The sequence below is a fragment of the Manduca sexta genome, chromosome 1 (assembly GCF_014839805.1).
Source record: "Manduca sexta isolate Smith_Timp_Sample1 chromosome 1, JHU_Msex_v1.0, whole genome shotgun sequence".
Taxonomy (NCBI): domain Eukaryota; kingdom Metazoa; phylum Arthropoda; class Insecta; order Lepidoptera; family Sphingidae; genus Manduca; species Manduca sexta.
The window spans coordinates 3,426,021-3,444,079 of record NC_051115.1 but is presented as its reverse complement, the minus strand read 5'-3'; the positions used below and the strand labels follow the sequence as shown (position 1 = coordinate 3,444,079).

The window sequence follows — 18,059 nt, the reverse complement described above, 5'->3', positions numbered from 1 at the left end:
TAGGATTCGCTGTCTCTGTCCCACTCATAAACTACATACATCTATCTCCCTCTCGCATCTGCTTAAATATTATAATTGATAAATCAATCGGAGCAAAACACCTTTAACGACCAACTTAAGTTGAACCCTTAATATATAATATGTATATGAAGGTTATACAACCGCGGGGCTCAACGTGAACTGGCCGCATTACCCCATGCGCCCCACTGACCCGTTTTCTGGGTTACGCAGTGTGACGTCATTGCGGCAATGCGCTAAATCGCGGCGTAAGCGATTCTCGGCCGTATATCTACGAGATAGGGTTGTGTTTCGCGTGCACGTCGAACTTTCCTTTTGAGGGAAAAATAGCATCATTAGTTTTCATACAAAATGGAAAACAATTTCTTTTAATTTTTAACGTTTATACAACGATGGTCTAGTTCGGAGTGGATTATCGTGAAGGGCCGCAGGTTCAAAACCAAACCTCTAACTTTTCTAGTTATGTATTTGTGGATTATCGCTTGCTTTAACGGTGAAGAGAAACATCGTGAGGAATCTTGCATACCTGAGAAGTTCTCTATAGGAATTATGAGGGTATGCAAGAGAAGTTCTCTCTCGTTCTTTGAGGGTATATAAATCTGCTGCACAAGTCCAGCGTGGTGGTTGTTCAAAAGGAAAACATCGTGCAACCTTCATACCTAAGAAGTTCTCTATAGGAATTTTGAGGTTATGCTAGTCTGCCCGCACTACAGCGTGGTGGTTTAAAACCCAAATGTACCTCTGACTTCGAAGTTAAGTCTATTGTTCATAAATTTTCTTTTACTTTAATGGATAGCGACCCCGTACAAGGTCTTACACTCGCCATAGTTGCTCTTTAAGTGTGTTTAGTAAAAGCTTGGAATGGTATTCCATATGTCGATTTAAAATGTCACATTATAGATAATTTCGACAGTCCCTACGCAAAGTATCGAATATGCAAAATGCAATTTTGCAGATTCGATACTATACGTAGGGACGCAGTGTAACTATTGGACATAATAAGACTTAACATCTCATGTCTCAGGATGGCGAGCGCAGTGAAATACCAAATACTTTGTAATTCAAGGTGTTGGTGTTTCTACTATTTATGGATCGTATCGCTTACCACCAGGCGAACGGCAAGCTCGTCTTGTCGTTCAAAGCAATAAAAAAAATAAAGCTGTGATATTATTATAAGCTCTGTGTTATAAACTGCCCTATTGCTGAAGGTCTTCTCTACTGAGAGGGATTAGGCCTTAGTCCACCACGCTGTAGTGCGGGCAGACTTCACACACCACAAATACATAATTTTAGAAAAGTCAAGGTGCAAGTTTTGAACCTGCGGACATTTGTCTCGGCAGTCCGTTCCACAACCAACTAAGCTATTGCCGCTTTCAGTGATATGTTTCTAACGAATTCTCCCTTGTTCCAGGATCGAAGTGGTTTGGAGAACATGAGGTCCTTGGAGCATTATCTCACCGACATCATGAGGGCAGACACGTCAGATCACATGAAAGGTATGGCATTTACTGGTGACTTAATAACTCTAAGTTGAAGTTTTCCGAAAAGGAACCCGATATAACATATACATGAATGCGGTCTACAAATGGTCTAATGATATTAAAATGAAACTATTTTTCGGATTTTATAGCGGTTTTAATATTCTAGTTTTCTCCCGTTCGAAGACTCCACTCTTCGTGGTCACGGGAGCCAGGTTTTGGTCGACCGCAAAGTCAAAGTTACAATATCTACCTACATTTTAGAAATATACAAAGCTGCTGCAGTCTTCAAAAAGTCGAGAGAAAACTAAAATATAAAACCGCGATAAATCAGAAAAATTGTTTAATTTTCATGTTCATTTTAAAAAGAAAATGAATTTGTAGGTGGCTGGCTAATGTATAAACAACGAATACATCTCTGCCTACCTCTTTGTAAGTCGTGAATAAAACCTATACGTTTCAGGGTCAACCGAGTAATGTCTGAAATGGGATGTCTACACTAGGATAAAACTAGGATTCGCTGTCTCTTTCTAAACATAGGAAATCGTTCTAATGATAATAATATAAATAATAATATCAGTCCTGTATTATATACTGTCCCACTGTTGGCAGTCGCGCCCCTAAACCACGCGAGGGTCCAGGCGAAAGCAAAAAGAAACAGACGCGAGGCCCCGCAAAGTAAAAAAACGTTCCCCTGTTTTAACAGTTTCGTCGGTAAGAACGTAAAAAATGGTCCTGCGAGGCGCCGCGCGAGGCCTCTGTAAGCGCGAGACCCTTGGCGGTTGCCCGGTTCGCCTCCCCTAAAGGTCGCCTCTGACTGTTGGGCACGGGCCTCTTCTACTACTTAGAGGGATCAGGCCTTAGTCCACCACGCTGCAGTGCGGGTACACTTCACACCCTCAAAATTCCTATAGAGAACTTCTCAGGTATGCAGGTTTCCTCACGATGTTTTCCTTCACCGTTAAAGAAAGCGATAATTCACAAATACACATAACTTTAGAAAAGTCAGAGGTGTGTTTGGGTTTTGAACCTGCGGACATTCGTCTCGGCAGTCCGTTCCAATCGGATATATGGACCATGCACTGTTGGATATTTGTACCTGGATAGCCTACGCGAGGTACCACAGTGGCGTATATAAGGGCTTTCAGAACAGTTCATACATCTTGATACCACAATCAGTAGTCATTTTGCCCTATTTAAAAATTCTTTTATTGCTTTGATAGAGGAGCTTGCCGTTCGCCTGATGGTAAGCGATAACGATCCATAAACAGTTGAACCATCCTTGACTTACAAAGTATTTGGTATTCCACTGCGCTCGTCTGAGACATGAGATGTTAATTATGTCCAGTAGTTACACTGGCTACAATGTCCTTCAAACTGGAACACAACAGTGACTACACACTGCTTGACGGCAGAAATAGACATTACGGTGGTACCTACCCAGGCAGAGTCACACATATGAGAGACCTACCACCAGTGTTGATTTTATAAAAGTATGCTAATGTAGTTTGCTTGTAGTTTGATCCTAATGCAAAATGGAAACGCCTACAGAATTTGAATAGCAATATCTTCGATTGGTGTTATAAATTAAAATAGGCGCAATGTATTCTATTGGATGTCATTTGTTTTGTGATGGTGTATATTGAAACCGATGAAGTTGCAGTTTTTGGTCTTGAGTAAGGAATATTTTTTTAGCCGAATTGTCCTATTATGTGTAGATACTAAGATAGTATTCTACGTCATTTTAACCACGCAATAATGCTCGCCTGGCGTCTACACATTGCGATGATATTATTTAAAAAAAATACTAATGAGCAGCGATAGCCTAGTTGGTTGTGGAACGGACTGCCGAAACGAATGTCCGCAGGTTCAAAACCAAAAGCACAACTGACTTTTCTAAAATTGTGTGTATTTGTGAATTATTACTTGCTTTAACGGTAAAGGAAAACATCGTGAGGAAACCTGCATGAGAAGTTCTTTATAGGAATTTTGAGGGTGTGTGAAGTCTAACAATCCGCACTAGCCTGGTGGATTAAGGCCTAATCCATTCCCGGCCTATTCCGGGAAATATGTAGCGTGATGTTTATCCCGGAAAACATTGACGCAAGCGAAACCGCAATCATAAGCTAGTATGTCTATATTTTGATTCTCGGGGGCACTGCTCCTGTAATATAACTATTCGAATGGCCGACAGCACCACGCGACAACTAATTCTAATAGTTTTCTACTTGACACAAATAATTTGTTGACTATACTGATTGTTACGAAGCGACCAATGGAGGTATGATGGCTGGAAGTGACAATAAATTCACATACATAATAGCGTCAAACTCCCCAAACTGCTCTGACTGTGGAGTAAGAGATGACTTAATTCATGTTTTGTCGGAGTGTGTGCGGAGTGGGCCTCATACTTTGAGCTTTAATGTGGGCAGCATAAATAGCTTTTTGACCATTCCAGTATCGGAAGAGGCTAATGGCTTATTAAAAAAATATTTTGATTTTATAAAAAAATAGTAGGCATGGATAAAAGTGAACGTACGGAGCGACATAGTCGTGAAATAACGACCAAGATCCTTAAATAAAGATTAAAAATAAAAAAAAAATAGCGTCGATATATGTATTACGCACTAGATTTGACTTTCCGAACATTCACTGTGTTCAACTGAACTGATATCCATTCAAACTGACTTCAGTATAGTCAATATTGACAGCTTGTGAGTACGGAGTGGCGCTCATAATATAAGAGTCTAAATGTAAACTTGGATTTGAATGAAAGATATTAGTGAAATAAGTAAAATTATTTGTCGTTCAAGTGAATAAATAGGTTATAACAGTGACGTTTTGGTCGCCATTTGAGTTCAGATTTTGAACAAATAGTTTATATGGACGTTCGTGTCTATAGAATGTACTTCAATGCACAATAAGGTATTTGACTATGTTTGATTTTGTGTATTTTTATATGTAACAGCAATTAGTTCAAAAAGATATTCTGTGAAAACAGCATTAAAATTCGATAAGAAATGAGGCAGTAATTCAAATTTTAAATATTGCTACGTGCACGAGTGGGCGTGGAGTAGGGATATCGCTTCTAAATCTGCCGCTCCTAAGAGGCTGCTGCCCATAGGCCGCGGCCTATTTACAAATCCAGGACTGGTCATACAGCATTTCATTAAGCAGAAAACCGAAGTCGATGGAGATATCACAGTGAAGATAAATGAGTGACAATCCTCAATAATGAGGGACTGACTGGAGAGAGAGATTAGGTTATAGCATTGTTTACCTCTTAAAGTTATTTACAACTTACTCCAAAAAGTAAAAGGTACATAATTGAATATGTGTTTGTAAATCTGATATCTGGTGCTTTTGCTGGTGGTAGGATATATTACATATCCCCTAGGATAGCGATGATGGTCACACATGGTCGGACACAAGGTAAAACCCGCCATAGTGGCTCATATTTATCGCGTTCTGGGATCAGCCTATGATCCTGTTCCAACAGGCATAATTGTGTCGACTGTCTAGGGGTAATCATCCCTTGACAGTCGATATTCTATTGGATGTTTCCTTCACAGTTTCTAAACACCGTTGTAAGCCTTCTTTTCTTTATGGAGAGGCTTGAATTAGGTCGACAAAGTGGCGGCATGTATAATTTACATTTATGTAAGTTTTTTTTTTCAATTTTCATTTTACCGTGATCCACCTACCTTATTTTACTCTGCACCACCCTAAGGTTGATTATGAATGCCTATGACATTAGTGCAATAAATAAATAAAACAAAGTCTTCTTTTCTGTCAGTATGTTATCGATTTTCTCAAAATCTACTGAATGGATTCACATGAAATTTGGTATGGAGATAGTTTAAGGTCAGGCCTATTGGACCCCACATACCATTAGATGCAGTGGGTTCTTTGCAAGTATAAAAAATCTAATACAAATTCAAAAACAACCACGCTCAGCTACCGCATCCAGCGACGCGGTCTCTTCAGCCGCGTTCACAATAGAGCGGTTGCACAACGCCATTGTTACGCGACCTTGTCGGAGTTTTGCTAAACAATTAGCTACGTAAACCCGATACACCTGAGGCTGTTGTAGTTATACCGATGATTGTAAAGTATACGAAATATTTTATTGACGTATATTCTATAGACACGTATGTCCATACATAGGCAACCGAACGTCACTAATAAAAAAATAATAATAATATCAGCCCTGTATTATATAATGTCCCACTGCTGCACGGGCCTCCTCTACTACTGAGATTAGGCCTTAGTCCACCACGCTGTAGTGCGGGTAGACTTCACACACCCTCGAAATTCCTATAGAGAACTTCTCAGATGTGCAGGTTTCCTCACGATGTTTTCCTTCACCGTTAAAGCGAACGATAAATTCACAAAGAATACACACATGATTTTTTAGAAAAGTCAGAGGTGTGTTTGGGATTTGAGCCTGCGGACATTCGTCTTGGCAGTCCGTTCCACACCCAACTAGGCTATTGCCGCTACGTCACTGTTGTAACTTATTTATTCACTTGACCAACAAATAATTTTACTTATTTGACTATTATTTTATATTTAAATTCAGGTTTACACTTAGACTCGAGGTCTTATATCATGAGCGTCACTCCGTACACAACCACGATGTCAATATTGACCATACTAAAGCAATTGTATGGATTGCAGTTCAATTCAGTTGAACACAGTGAATGTTCGGAACGTAAAATCTAGTACGTAGTACATATATATCGATGAGTTTATTCTTTTGAATGACGAGACGAGCTTGCCGTTCGCCTGATGGTAAGCGACATGACCCATAAACAGTAGAAACACCACCACCTTGAATTACAAAGTGTTTGGTTTTCCACTGCGCTCGTGAGACATTAGATAGTCTTATGTCCAGTAGTTACACTGGCTACAATGTTGAAACCGGTAAACAGTGACTACACACTATTTGGCGGCATAAATAGACATTGCGGTGGTACTTACCCAGGCGGACTCTCACATATGAGAGACCTACCACCAGTAAATCGTCAAGTCTTCGTAATTATATCAATGAGTACCCAGTTTCGAACAATATATCGACCGTAAGAGTTCCGAATTTTTTTTAATACGGGCATTTAGAAAGAAATAAAGTAAATATTTATTCGGCGGCGAGCTGCGATAGCCTACTTGGTTGTTCAAATCCCAAGCGCACACACCTCTGATTTTTCTAAAAATTATGTGTGTATTCTTTGTGAATTATTGCTTGATTTAACGGTGAAGGAAAACATCGTGAGGAAACCTGCGTACCTGAGAAGTTCTCTATAGGAATTTCGAAGGTGTGTGAAGTCTACCCGCACTACAGCGTGGTGGACTAAGGCCTAATCCCTCTCAGTAGTAGAGGAGGCCCGTGCCCAACAGTGGGACAGTATATAATACAGGACTGATATTATTATATAAATATTTATTTGTAATAAGCAATACCTCCACCGCCAAGCAAGAACTCCTCTGTATCTGATGGTAAGTGTAGTGGGGTCCAATAGAATGCCAACCGACGAGATGACCTCTCACTAGAATCCTCGGATATACACAGGCTGATCCATGAACGCGACACTTACATAGGCCACTGTGGGTTTTAGCACCTTGTGTCCGGTCGCTATCCGGGCGGATATAATATATCCTACCACCAGCAGAACATTGCTTTATAATGTGGGTCGGAGAGGTGTGATAACATGTAAGAAGGCGTTAATGTACATTTTGTAAATTTCTAACCCTTGGGAAGAATAGGTACTTTTCTGGATAAAAGTTACCATAGTCCAAAATGCCCACCACTCAGTTCTTAGACCAATTAGGATCCAAAAAATAAATTTACTTATTCCAAGATCATGAGAATTAACGTATTAGCAATATGTTAGAAAAGTAATTACATAAAATAATTTTCCCGCTTAAAAATGGCGGCCACTTGAGCACGTGATTAATTTTTTTCAGTCAACAGTCGCAATCGTTCTGCCGGCATTAACAACACTAAATCAATGCAAAACAACACAACACGGTATGACATTTAGTTTTGGCTCGCTAGTCTAAAATTATTTATACCGACTCGAATATACTATAAATACATTACCTCGTGACTTCACAACCTATGATTATCCAGTTTACAATGACCCTTACGGTAATAGCAAATAAGCGCACACAGGTGTCTTCCTATTTTGGATAGATTTGCGCGGTAGATTACCCAACCGAATTCAGATGGTTCGAATATTATCTATTTTGGTATTGGTGATGCAACGTTCGTTATTTCGCTGCGTAATCGGTTATTGCAGCGCATCTCGGTTAGTTGTTAGTGAAGAAACGCGCGCGCACGTAGTCGCCTGTCAAAATTATTTTTTTAATTTTATTTTTTAAAGCCGTGGGTGTAATGGTTTATTTTTAAAAAATATATCAATTCGTTGCGAGTGCAGTGAACTGTGTAGTGGAGAAAAGTGGATTTTAAAGTTTATGTTTACAGGTAGATACTGTTTCAGTTTTAATAAATAGGGCTTGTGCAAGGCTGAATGTCGTGCTTCCCTCACCTGTTGGCGTCTGAAAAACGTTGTTGATTCATTCTAGTTTTTTTAAATTAGTAATTATTTGTTAAAAATATGTTGAGTTCCACATTCAATGTAGGTTTTATTAAAAAATAAATTATAATCTTTATTTTAAACAGTTCCATATTTGAAATAATCAAGAGATTCTATTATTATGCAAAATAGATTATTTAAATAAAGAATTATTAAAAGTATAGCTTCGTATAAAATGGGTTGTTTTTGCTTCGTAGTTATTTTGTGTTTATTTTTTTATTTTTATAATTCAGTTTGATGTAATGAAATCATGATACAATGTTAGATAATTTGAAAAAAATTGGTAGAAATGTGGCCAATTTGGGGTACAAAAGTAGATAAATCCTTACAAGACGCATTATAAAACTAATAGGAATTAAGATTTTGGATTTCAATATTCATAAATTATATATTTTTTTTTACTAAGAATTGTAATAACAAAATATATTTTTTCTCAATTATAATATTTGTTATCTCCAATTAAATGTTTAAATCAAGCTTACTCTACTCCAAATTAGGTAAAGTTGATTTAGTAAAAATATTTCGTCATATCTACTTACTACTGTCATTATACAAATCACAATCTAATGCAACTTTATCAAATTAGCCAGCCCGGTAGTCGAACTTAGAGTTCATAGTTCAAATACGCTACTTCGATACCAATGATGATAAGTCATTGTTTTTAAATTCGGCGTAGTTTTATTGCGAGCCATTCTGAGGTCCCTGATTCGAATCTCTGGTTGGGCAGTGATATTGGGTTTTTTTGCTCAGTCTTTATCATTGTGTACTATATGATGATATTACGCCCTATCATATCATGGAACGGAAAAAAGTATGCGCGCTCTTACCAATGGTAAAAGGTGAAATTTTCAGAATAGGATTTAGACACTGGTCTCTCATATGTGAGAGTCCGCCTAGGTACCACCGCAATGGCTATTTCTGCCAAACAATGTGTAGTCACTGTTGTAGGTTTGAACATTGTAGCCAGTGTAACTACTGGACATAACATCTCATGTCTCAGACGAGCGCAGTGGAATACCAAATACTTTGTAATTCAAGGTGTTGGTATTTCTACTGTTTATGGATCGTATCGCTTACCATCAGACGAACGGCAAGTTCGTCTCAAAGCAATAAAAAACAACATACTAATGCATGAATGTGGTCTAATTCTAATGATAATTAGATTCTAATAATAGGCCGGCATAATTGTGTCGACTGAGGGGTAATCTCTCGTTAGTCGACGTTCTATTGGACCTCTTCCCGCCAGGTACAGTGGCGTCACTTTCCCATGCCTGTATTAATAAAGAGAAGCAGGAATCAGGTCATATGGAACCTTTGTCATCGCAGTACCCATTAAATTATTAGTCATCGCTTAGGTAGTTAGTGTAAGGTAAGTTAGCTAGGTTAGGGCTCATGTCCTCACCTGTGAGGATCGCGACGCGTTTCTCCCTTATTGCTTATTTAAAATTACATATATAATAAATAATATCAGCCCTGTATTATATACTGACCCACTGCTGCACGGGCCTGCTCTACTACTGAGAGGGATTAGGTCTCAGTCCACCACGCTGTAGTGCGGGTAGACTTCACACACCTTTGAAATTCCTATAGAGAACTTCACAGATGTGCAGGTTTCCTCACGATGTTTTCCTTCACCGTTAAAGCGAACGATAAATTCATAAATAATACACACATGATTTTAGAAAAGTCAGAGGTGTGTGCCCTTGGGATTTGAACCTGCGGACATTCGTCTTGGCAGTCCGTTCCACAGCCAACTAAAAACTAAATTACATATATACATAATTTTATTTCTTCTTTCCTGCCAGCCCGAGCTGGCTTCTTTGTTTACTATATTTTTCATTTATTTTATTTTCAATACAAATTGTCTTTGTTTATATAAGCTACTTTAATTAAGTAATAATTTAATATTCTCATGTACCTTGACTTATCATGAGTGCTATGTTCGCCTACGTGATGAATAAAGCATTTTATTTATTTACTAGCGACCCGCCCCGGCTTCGCACGGGTGCAATGCTGATACTAAATACACTACAGAAAAACTGTGAACGTTGTATATAAAACATAGCGGCCCGCTCTGGCTTCGCACGGGTATAACATAACAAAATAACAGTATTTCTCCACTATTTAATGGATGTTATTATACATATAAACCTTCCTCTTGAATCACTCTATCTATTAAAAAAAACCGCGTCAAAATCCGTTGCGTAGTTTTAAAGATTTAAGCATACAAAGGGACATAGGGACAGAGAAAGCGACTTTGTTTTATACTATGTAGTGATTTTATTTAAAACATTATTTTTTAAAATTAGAAAGCGTTTACCTCAAATGCAATTCTTGTTAGCAGTTTGTTTGTAGGTTATCGTTTAACCTTGACATGGTGAGTCCATTGTGTAAATATTGTAAGTAGGCATCTAATTGTTATTGGATAAACAATTTTTAGTTTCGTGTTAGATTATCTTGGGTAACAATTGGTATGTCGGATACGAAATATATATCGGTTGAAAGGCGGCATTTTTTTTGAAACTAGGTTAACAAACATAGAAAATAATAATATCAGCCCTGTATTATACTTGCCCACTGCTGAGCACGGGCCTCCTCTACTACTGAGAGGGATTAGGCCTTAGTCCACCACGTTGGCCTAGTGCGGATTGGTAGACTTCACACACCTTCGAAATTCCTATAGAGAACTTCTCAGATGTGCAGGTTTCCTCACGATGTTTTCCTTCACCGTTAAAGTGAACGATAAATTCACAAAGAATACACACATGATTTTAGAAAAGTCAGAGGTGTGTGCCCTTGGATTTTGAACCTGCGGACATTCGTCTCGGCAGTCCGTTCCACACCCAACTAGGCTATCGCCGATTGAAAAATACATATAAAAACATAGAAAAAAGTGCTGATTATATGTATAAATCTTCGCCTAAATGTCGCTTAAGTCAATTGGCTTTAACTATACATATTATAAAACAGTCTCTAAAAGCTGTTTGTGAATTGTGATCGATTTTCTCAAAATCTACTGAACGGATTTTTGTACGGTTTTTATATTTATTTTTCTCTGTATCACTGTAATTTATACCCTAAACTGATTTTGAAACAGCAACACCAGTTCTTGCCCGTTCTCTGGTGAGAACTGCACTAACTGAATTAATATTGACGGAATCTAAATAATGTATAACGTTTTTTAAGTTCAAATAAATCGCACTATTAATTAAATAATGATTTATTCTAAAATTGTTAATTTGTGGGAATCGTAAAATAACGAATTCCAGTTTGCTATCTTTATTTTTCCTTTTTTTTTCATGCTATAGGTTTCATTCTTAACCTTTCTTTAATAAGTTCAATTTTATAGCAACTTATAAAAAACGGTCGCAAACAGAAATGAGTTTTTTGACGATTCCCACAAATTATTAATTTTGGAATAGGTCATTACTTTATTAAGAGTGTGAAATAATTTCATAAAAACGTCAACTTTAAGAACCTCTTTTTTAAATTCAGTTAAGAATACGATCGGTGCAGGACGTACTGGCCTACATAATTTGTTTTGTTTTTAAATCTTTATTTAAGGAACTTGCTCGTTATTTCACGCCTATGTCGCTCCGTACGTCCACTTTTCCCGTGCCTACTCACTTTGATGCTATCATAATATTTTTTTTAATAAATCCTTAGCCTTTTCCGATATAGGAAGCGACAAAAACTATTTATACTGCCCACATTGAAGCTCAAAGTATGAGATCCAATCTGCATTCCGACAAAACATGATGTACGTTGTCTAATAATATTATATAATAATATCAGCCCTGTATTATATACTTTCCCAGTGCCCAGGCCTCCTCTACTGAGAGGGATTAGGCCTTATTCCACCACGCTGTAGTGCGGGCAGAATTCACACACCCTCAAAACTCCTATAGAGAACTCAGGTATGCAGGTTTCCTCACGATGTTTTCCTTCATCGTTAAAGCAAGCGGTAATTCACAATTACACTCATAGCTTTAGAAAAGTCTTGAACTTGTTTTTGAAGTCTTGGTTTTGAACCTGCAGACATTCGTCTCGGCAGACCGTTTAGGAAACCTGTATACCAGAGTTCTTTATAGGAATTTTGTGTGAAGTCTACCAATCCATACTAGCATTGTGGACCAAAGCCTAATCCCTCTCAGTAAAGGAGGCACAGCAATAGAACAGTATATAATACAGGGCTGATATTATTATATTATTTTAAGGGTAGTAGTACTGCCGTGCTTAGCGCAAAAGCGGTATGTCAGGGAAACATTATTTCGAGATAGTCGAAGTTTTGTAAATATAGTTTTGTATATAAAATGAGATAGAGACAATCTTTTAAGTTTTTTTTTAACAAGTTCTAAACAAGATACCGTTATTTAAGTAAGTTCATTGGATGGGTATCTTAAGTTATCTGACGACATAAAAATCAATGTGATTTTTTTTTTGAGATACCACTTTTGAGTTTACCACGGTAGAATACTAAAATATTTACTCTAAGCAGGCTTACATCTTTGTTGTCAACGCGACCTCTACGTCGGCCATGACACGCCACTGGTGCATTGCATAACGTGACGACAGACTGACAGTAAAAACAACGTGGTAGACTTTAAATAAACAATATTAGACGTATAGCGGCGATAGCCTAGTTGGTTGTGGAATGGACTGCCGAGACGAATGTCCGCAGGTTCAAATCCCAAACACACCTCAGACTTTTATAAAAAAAAATATGTGTGTATTCTTTCTGAATTATCGCTTGCTTTAACGGTGAAGGAAAACATCGTGAGGAAACCTGCATACCTGAGAAGTTCTCTATAGGAATTTTGAGTGTGTGAAGTTAACCCGCACTGCAGCGTGGTGGACTAAGGACTAATCCCTCTCAGTAGTAGAGGATGCCCGTGCAGCAGTGGGACATATAACAGGGCTGATATTATTATAAGAAAATAAATAAAATAAAATAATTACTTTTCATGCGTGCAAACAGTGAAAAGTGGATTCTTTAGTTACTCCTTTACCTACCCTTTCGGGAATAGGCGTGATAAACACTTGTAGTTCAAGAGAGCATAATCGCGAAGACTGTTCGACACTAACAATTTTGGTGTTTAGTGTTTTTAATACCAAAGTGTCAAGGTAATCATTTAGTATTTATTAGATGACCAGCATACCCTGACCTACATAATAACTAATGCATTTTTATGTGACATTTTCTGTCCAGAAATGTCTTAATAATGCCTTCAAACGGCGTAAGAGAGTATTTGAATAATTTCGTTCAATAGCTTTTACTCGCGACTTCGCCCGCGTGAAGGAGTTTTGCTGAGATAAAAGTCCCGTTTGTGCATTATAAAAGTATCTGATTTAATAATATTTATTGCTCATTTGGTCATAGTAGTTTCCACATAATAGATATATGCTGTCCCGGACTTTTATTTGGAACTATTTAAGACAAACAATCCTACGGTACATCATCTTTGTCTAACTCCAACGGTTTAGGCAGCGTACGCTAAGATAGCAATTCTTTTCTGACTTACTTGATATGTATCGTTATATTATGACCAAAAATACAAAATCATTATAAATTATAGCTTATGTGTTATTTTGATGTATAACCAATATTACTGTAAAGTTTTATCCAAATCCGTTCAGTAGTTCTTTCATGAAAGAGGAACAAACATACATCCGTCCTCACAAACTTTCGCATTTATAATATTAGTAGGATTTACGCTGTGCACGCAACTTAAGCTTAATGGGATATTTTTCCTTGTTTTTGCAACAATTTGATGCTCCGCTTTTATTCGTCATAGCGTGATGTCATAGCCTGTAGCCTTCCTCGATCAACGGGCTATCTAGCACTAAAAGAATTGTTCAATATAACCAGTAGTTCCTGAGATTAGCGCGTTCAAACAAACTCTTCAGCTTTATATGTATAGATTTATCTCGTATAAATTCTATCCTCCTTATTCACAAACGTTATTTATCTAAGGACGGAGTATTGCTGTGATAACAAGTCTGTTTCTCAGTGCTGACGGCATGACAGCCTTCGCAGTGCGTAGACAGTCAGTAATATTGAGATACAATTTGAATCTAGTTGGCTGTCAGATAAACAAAGCTGTTAAACAGACTTGTTATCATAGCAATACTCCGTCCTTAGATAAATAACGTCTATGAATAAGAGGGTAAGGCAGCAATATTGATTAAATATTGGTAAAATATTAATAAAGGAAGCCTTTGAATTTCAGTAAAAGGCATGTCTTAAGAAACTAGAAGAGAGACGCAATACGCGCACGTGACGTCATCGAGAATTACGATGCTTGCGCAAGAATGAGAAGGAGTGATATTTCCATTACGTACACTCCTCCACATTGGGATATTTTAATTTATTGCTTTGAATGAGGACACGAGCTTGCCGTTCGCCTGATGATAAGCGATACGATCCGTAAACAGAAGAAACACCAACACCTTGAATTACAAAGTATTGTTTGGTATTCCACTGCGCTCGTCTGAGACATGAGATGTTAAATCTTATGTCCAGTAGTCAAATTAAGTGCTAGAATTCTAGATAAAACAGACGTAGATCTATCTTTATCTTATCAATATAATTAGATATGTACGTGAACTATAATGTAGACATAACACGTTTCTTAGATAATTTCACGCCTCTGTTCCTAAAGGGTGAACTGTGATGCAATATGTTATGATATGGTTGAGCAGGAAAATAAAAATCCGGCCTTGGATGGGATTTGGTAGCTTTAGTCTTGAGTTTCGCCATCGGAGGGAGTTGTGTTTCTTAATATTTATATGTATTTATTTTTAAAAGATAATAAAAAAATTGGTCCACAATTGGCGGAGTAATCCTAACAAAAACACAAAAAAAAAAACATACAGTCAAATTGGGAACCTCCTCCTGTTTTAAAGTCGTTTAAAAATATATATAAAAATGTAAAAAGTTGCGTATATGAAATAAAAACTGATAAAGGATGGTTTATGTAATTAATTTAAATATAAACTTAAGTAGATTATTATTATCATTAAATTAATTAACCACAAACTATCATTGAAAAAATAGAAATAACTGGAAAGTAACTAAAGGGCAAAAGTAAAATGATTAAGTGTCAAACAGATGAAGGATGTACGACCTAAGCCATTACGTAATCGCCATTAGAGCGTGGGTGTGTGAGCGAGACACCGAGACGTTACGCGCATATTCTTTTTTTATCAAATTCTGTTTTTTCAACCTATAATGATGCCGATTTCACAGAAAATTATTTTCGTATTATCACAATAAATAAATTATTGTTTTCTCTGTGATTTATAGAAGTAATAATTAAATTTTGTATTATCATTAACAATTTATATTATAGAAATATTTATTTTCCACTTTGACGAACAGTTCAAAATTTACAATTAATTATGGTCGATTTTTATTATTATACAGAACACAGTCATAGAAAACAATAAAAACACAAATTCTTAAAAAATATTTAATCTATGGCCGTCTTAATAGAAGCATCTCAGTTGCGCTCTCAAGTGCAGCATCAGCTAAGACGCCGTCAAATTAAAATCATCAGCATCTTGTCATCGCTATATAAACAAATATCAATAACATCTCAATATCTTAAGTCACAGCATATGACTTTCACAGCTGAGTTTCGGTTAAACAACACCGTCTCGTCTGAGAGCACGCTCTTAAATAAAAGCCCTTGTGAATTAAATAGTTTAACACATTGACTACTTGAGATCCTCAAAGTTGAGATAATTAACTTGTAGACTTTTCTAATGTAGATCCTCAATGTTGACATTGATTTAACTTCTAGTCTCTTCTGATGTTGAAATACTTGTAAACTATTTAAAATCCTCTTTCTTCTCAGTGTTCTAGTGTTGTGTTAATATGTTTTGAGTTGGAAATATTTACAATGAACGACCATCTTGTGAGCAGCAGGAGTTACTACGGTGAGTAATTTACTTTGTTTTCCATTCTATAATATCTGATGTAAAACCGGTGATAGCCTAGTTGGTTGTGGAACTGCCGAGACGAATGTTCGCAGTTTTAAATCTCAAGGACACACCTGTGACTTCTAAAATTATGTGGTCCGCTGGTTCAAATCCCAAACACATCTCTGACTTTTCTAAAATTATGTGTGTATTTGTGAATTATCGCTTGCTTTAACGGTGAAGGAAGATATCGTGAGGAAACCTACATACCTGAGAAGTTCTCTGTAGGAATTTCCAGGGTGTGTGAAGTCTGCCCGCACTACAGCGTGGTGAACTAAGGCCTAATCTCTCAGTAGTAGAGGAGGCCTTCAGCAGTGGGACAGTATATAATACAGGGCTGATATTATTATGTGAGATGTACGCTAACCAACTAATCCTGGAACCTTGTATGAGTTTGAGATAGCTATCCGTTGCCAATCAATGCTCTATCTTGCTTACCATCAGGTGCAGTACAGTCACTTTTTCGTGCAAGATAAAAAAAAAACTAGAATTCTCTGAATCGCCTACATACCCGCCTTGGCTCCTCGGAATAACGCGTGATCGTAAAGTTAATTCACTACGCAAAAATTAAAAGAACATTTTTAACAGATGGAGAGTTTATGCAGTATGTGTGAATTTCGGTCTATCCCACGTAATAGGATATTTGACTGTTTGATTTTGTGGATTTTCATAAGAAGAAGATTTTTATAGTTTTCGTAGGTTTCTTTATTTCGCCCCACTGCGAGGAAAAGGCTTTTCTACCAGCTGTAGTTATGATAGGTTTCTTTATTATTTTTTCGCTCCACTACAAGGAAGAGGTTTACCAGCCTTAAACTTAGCATAGGTTGACAGAGTATAATTGAGAGCGGAATATTCGTTTCATTACATTTGATACTGGAATAATCATGCGCAATTTTAAAAAGGCTTTTCAAGTATAAGGTGAGCAAAATTTTAGTATTTTTTAACCCGCTCTTATTTGTAAAAGTAAGTGTAGTTCTTGTCCCCTCGTATGCTTACGTATATAGTATAATGTTTAAATTTATTTACCAAAAAAAATTATAAAAATTGTTGAATAAACATTGCTGATGTCACTGTTCAGATCTCTCTGTGGCTGTGTTTTCCAAAACACCCCTCCCCGCCTGTCTTAGTGCTGACGTAATACTTCAATGGCCATTAACTGTTTAGAAGTCGGGCGGAGCTGCGTGGAAAATCACTACATAGTATAAAACAAAGTCGCTTTCTCTGTCCCTATGTATGCTTAAATCTTTAAAACTACGCAACGGATTTTGATGCGGTTTTTTTAATAGATACAGTGATTCAAGAGGAAGGTTTATATGTATAATAACATCCATTAAATAGTGGAGAAATACTGTTATTTTGTTATGTTATACCCGTGCGAAGCCAGAGCGGGCCGCTATGTTTTTATATACAACGTTCACAGTTATTCTGTAGTGTATTTAGTATCAGCATTGCACCCGTGCGAAGCCGGGGCGGGTCGCTAGTGTAGTATAAAACTCCAGGCACTGGCCCGGGCTACCACGCCTTGCGCAACGCGCGTGCGTGCTTCTATAGATATGGCAATATGGCCGCCGTTGCCATGGTAACGGGTATCTGGGGCAAGGCAAAGGGGTGTACCGACTGACCTAGTTACGAAGCCCGGTTCAAACTATATTTTGCTCGGGGAAAATGGGCTCTATGTCTGAATTAACTGTTGAAGAGTAGCCTATATATAGGGTGGTATTTATTCTTAGCGTTTTCGAAATGTATGATATACAGGGTGGTATTTCTTTGCTTTAAAACGTATGTATTTAAATGATACAATAAATGAAAAGGCAAAATGGGAAAACATAAAAAAAATGAAAATAATTTGACATAGCAGTGTTTTTGTTATTTCTTGTATGTTTTTATTATGCTTTTAATGCTATAGAATTATATTGTTTGTATGTAACAAGAAAAAAGAGTAAAATGCAATCATGTTGTCGTTCCTTTTGTACTTATTAAAGGT

The 18,059-nt window shown here is 37.2% G+C and overlaps 1 protein-coding gene across 1 annotated transcript in view; it reads left to right on the top strand.

Moving 5' to 3' along the window:
• Positions 1 to 18,059, top strand: part of LOC115449933 (translational regulator orb2) — an 87,588-nt gene that overhangs the window by 27,196 nt on the left and 42,333 nt on the right. Inside the window, exon 2 of the mRNA XM_030177827.2 lies at positions 1,430 to 1,514. Within this exon, the coding sequence (XP_030033687.1) occupies positions 1,430 to 1,514 (85 nt within the window). The remainder of the gene's footprint in view (positions 1 to 1,429; positions 1,515 to 18,059) is intronic.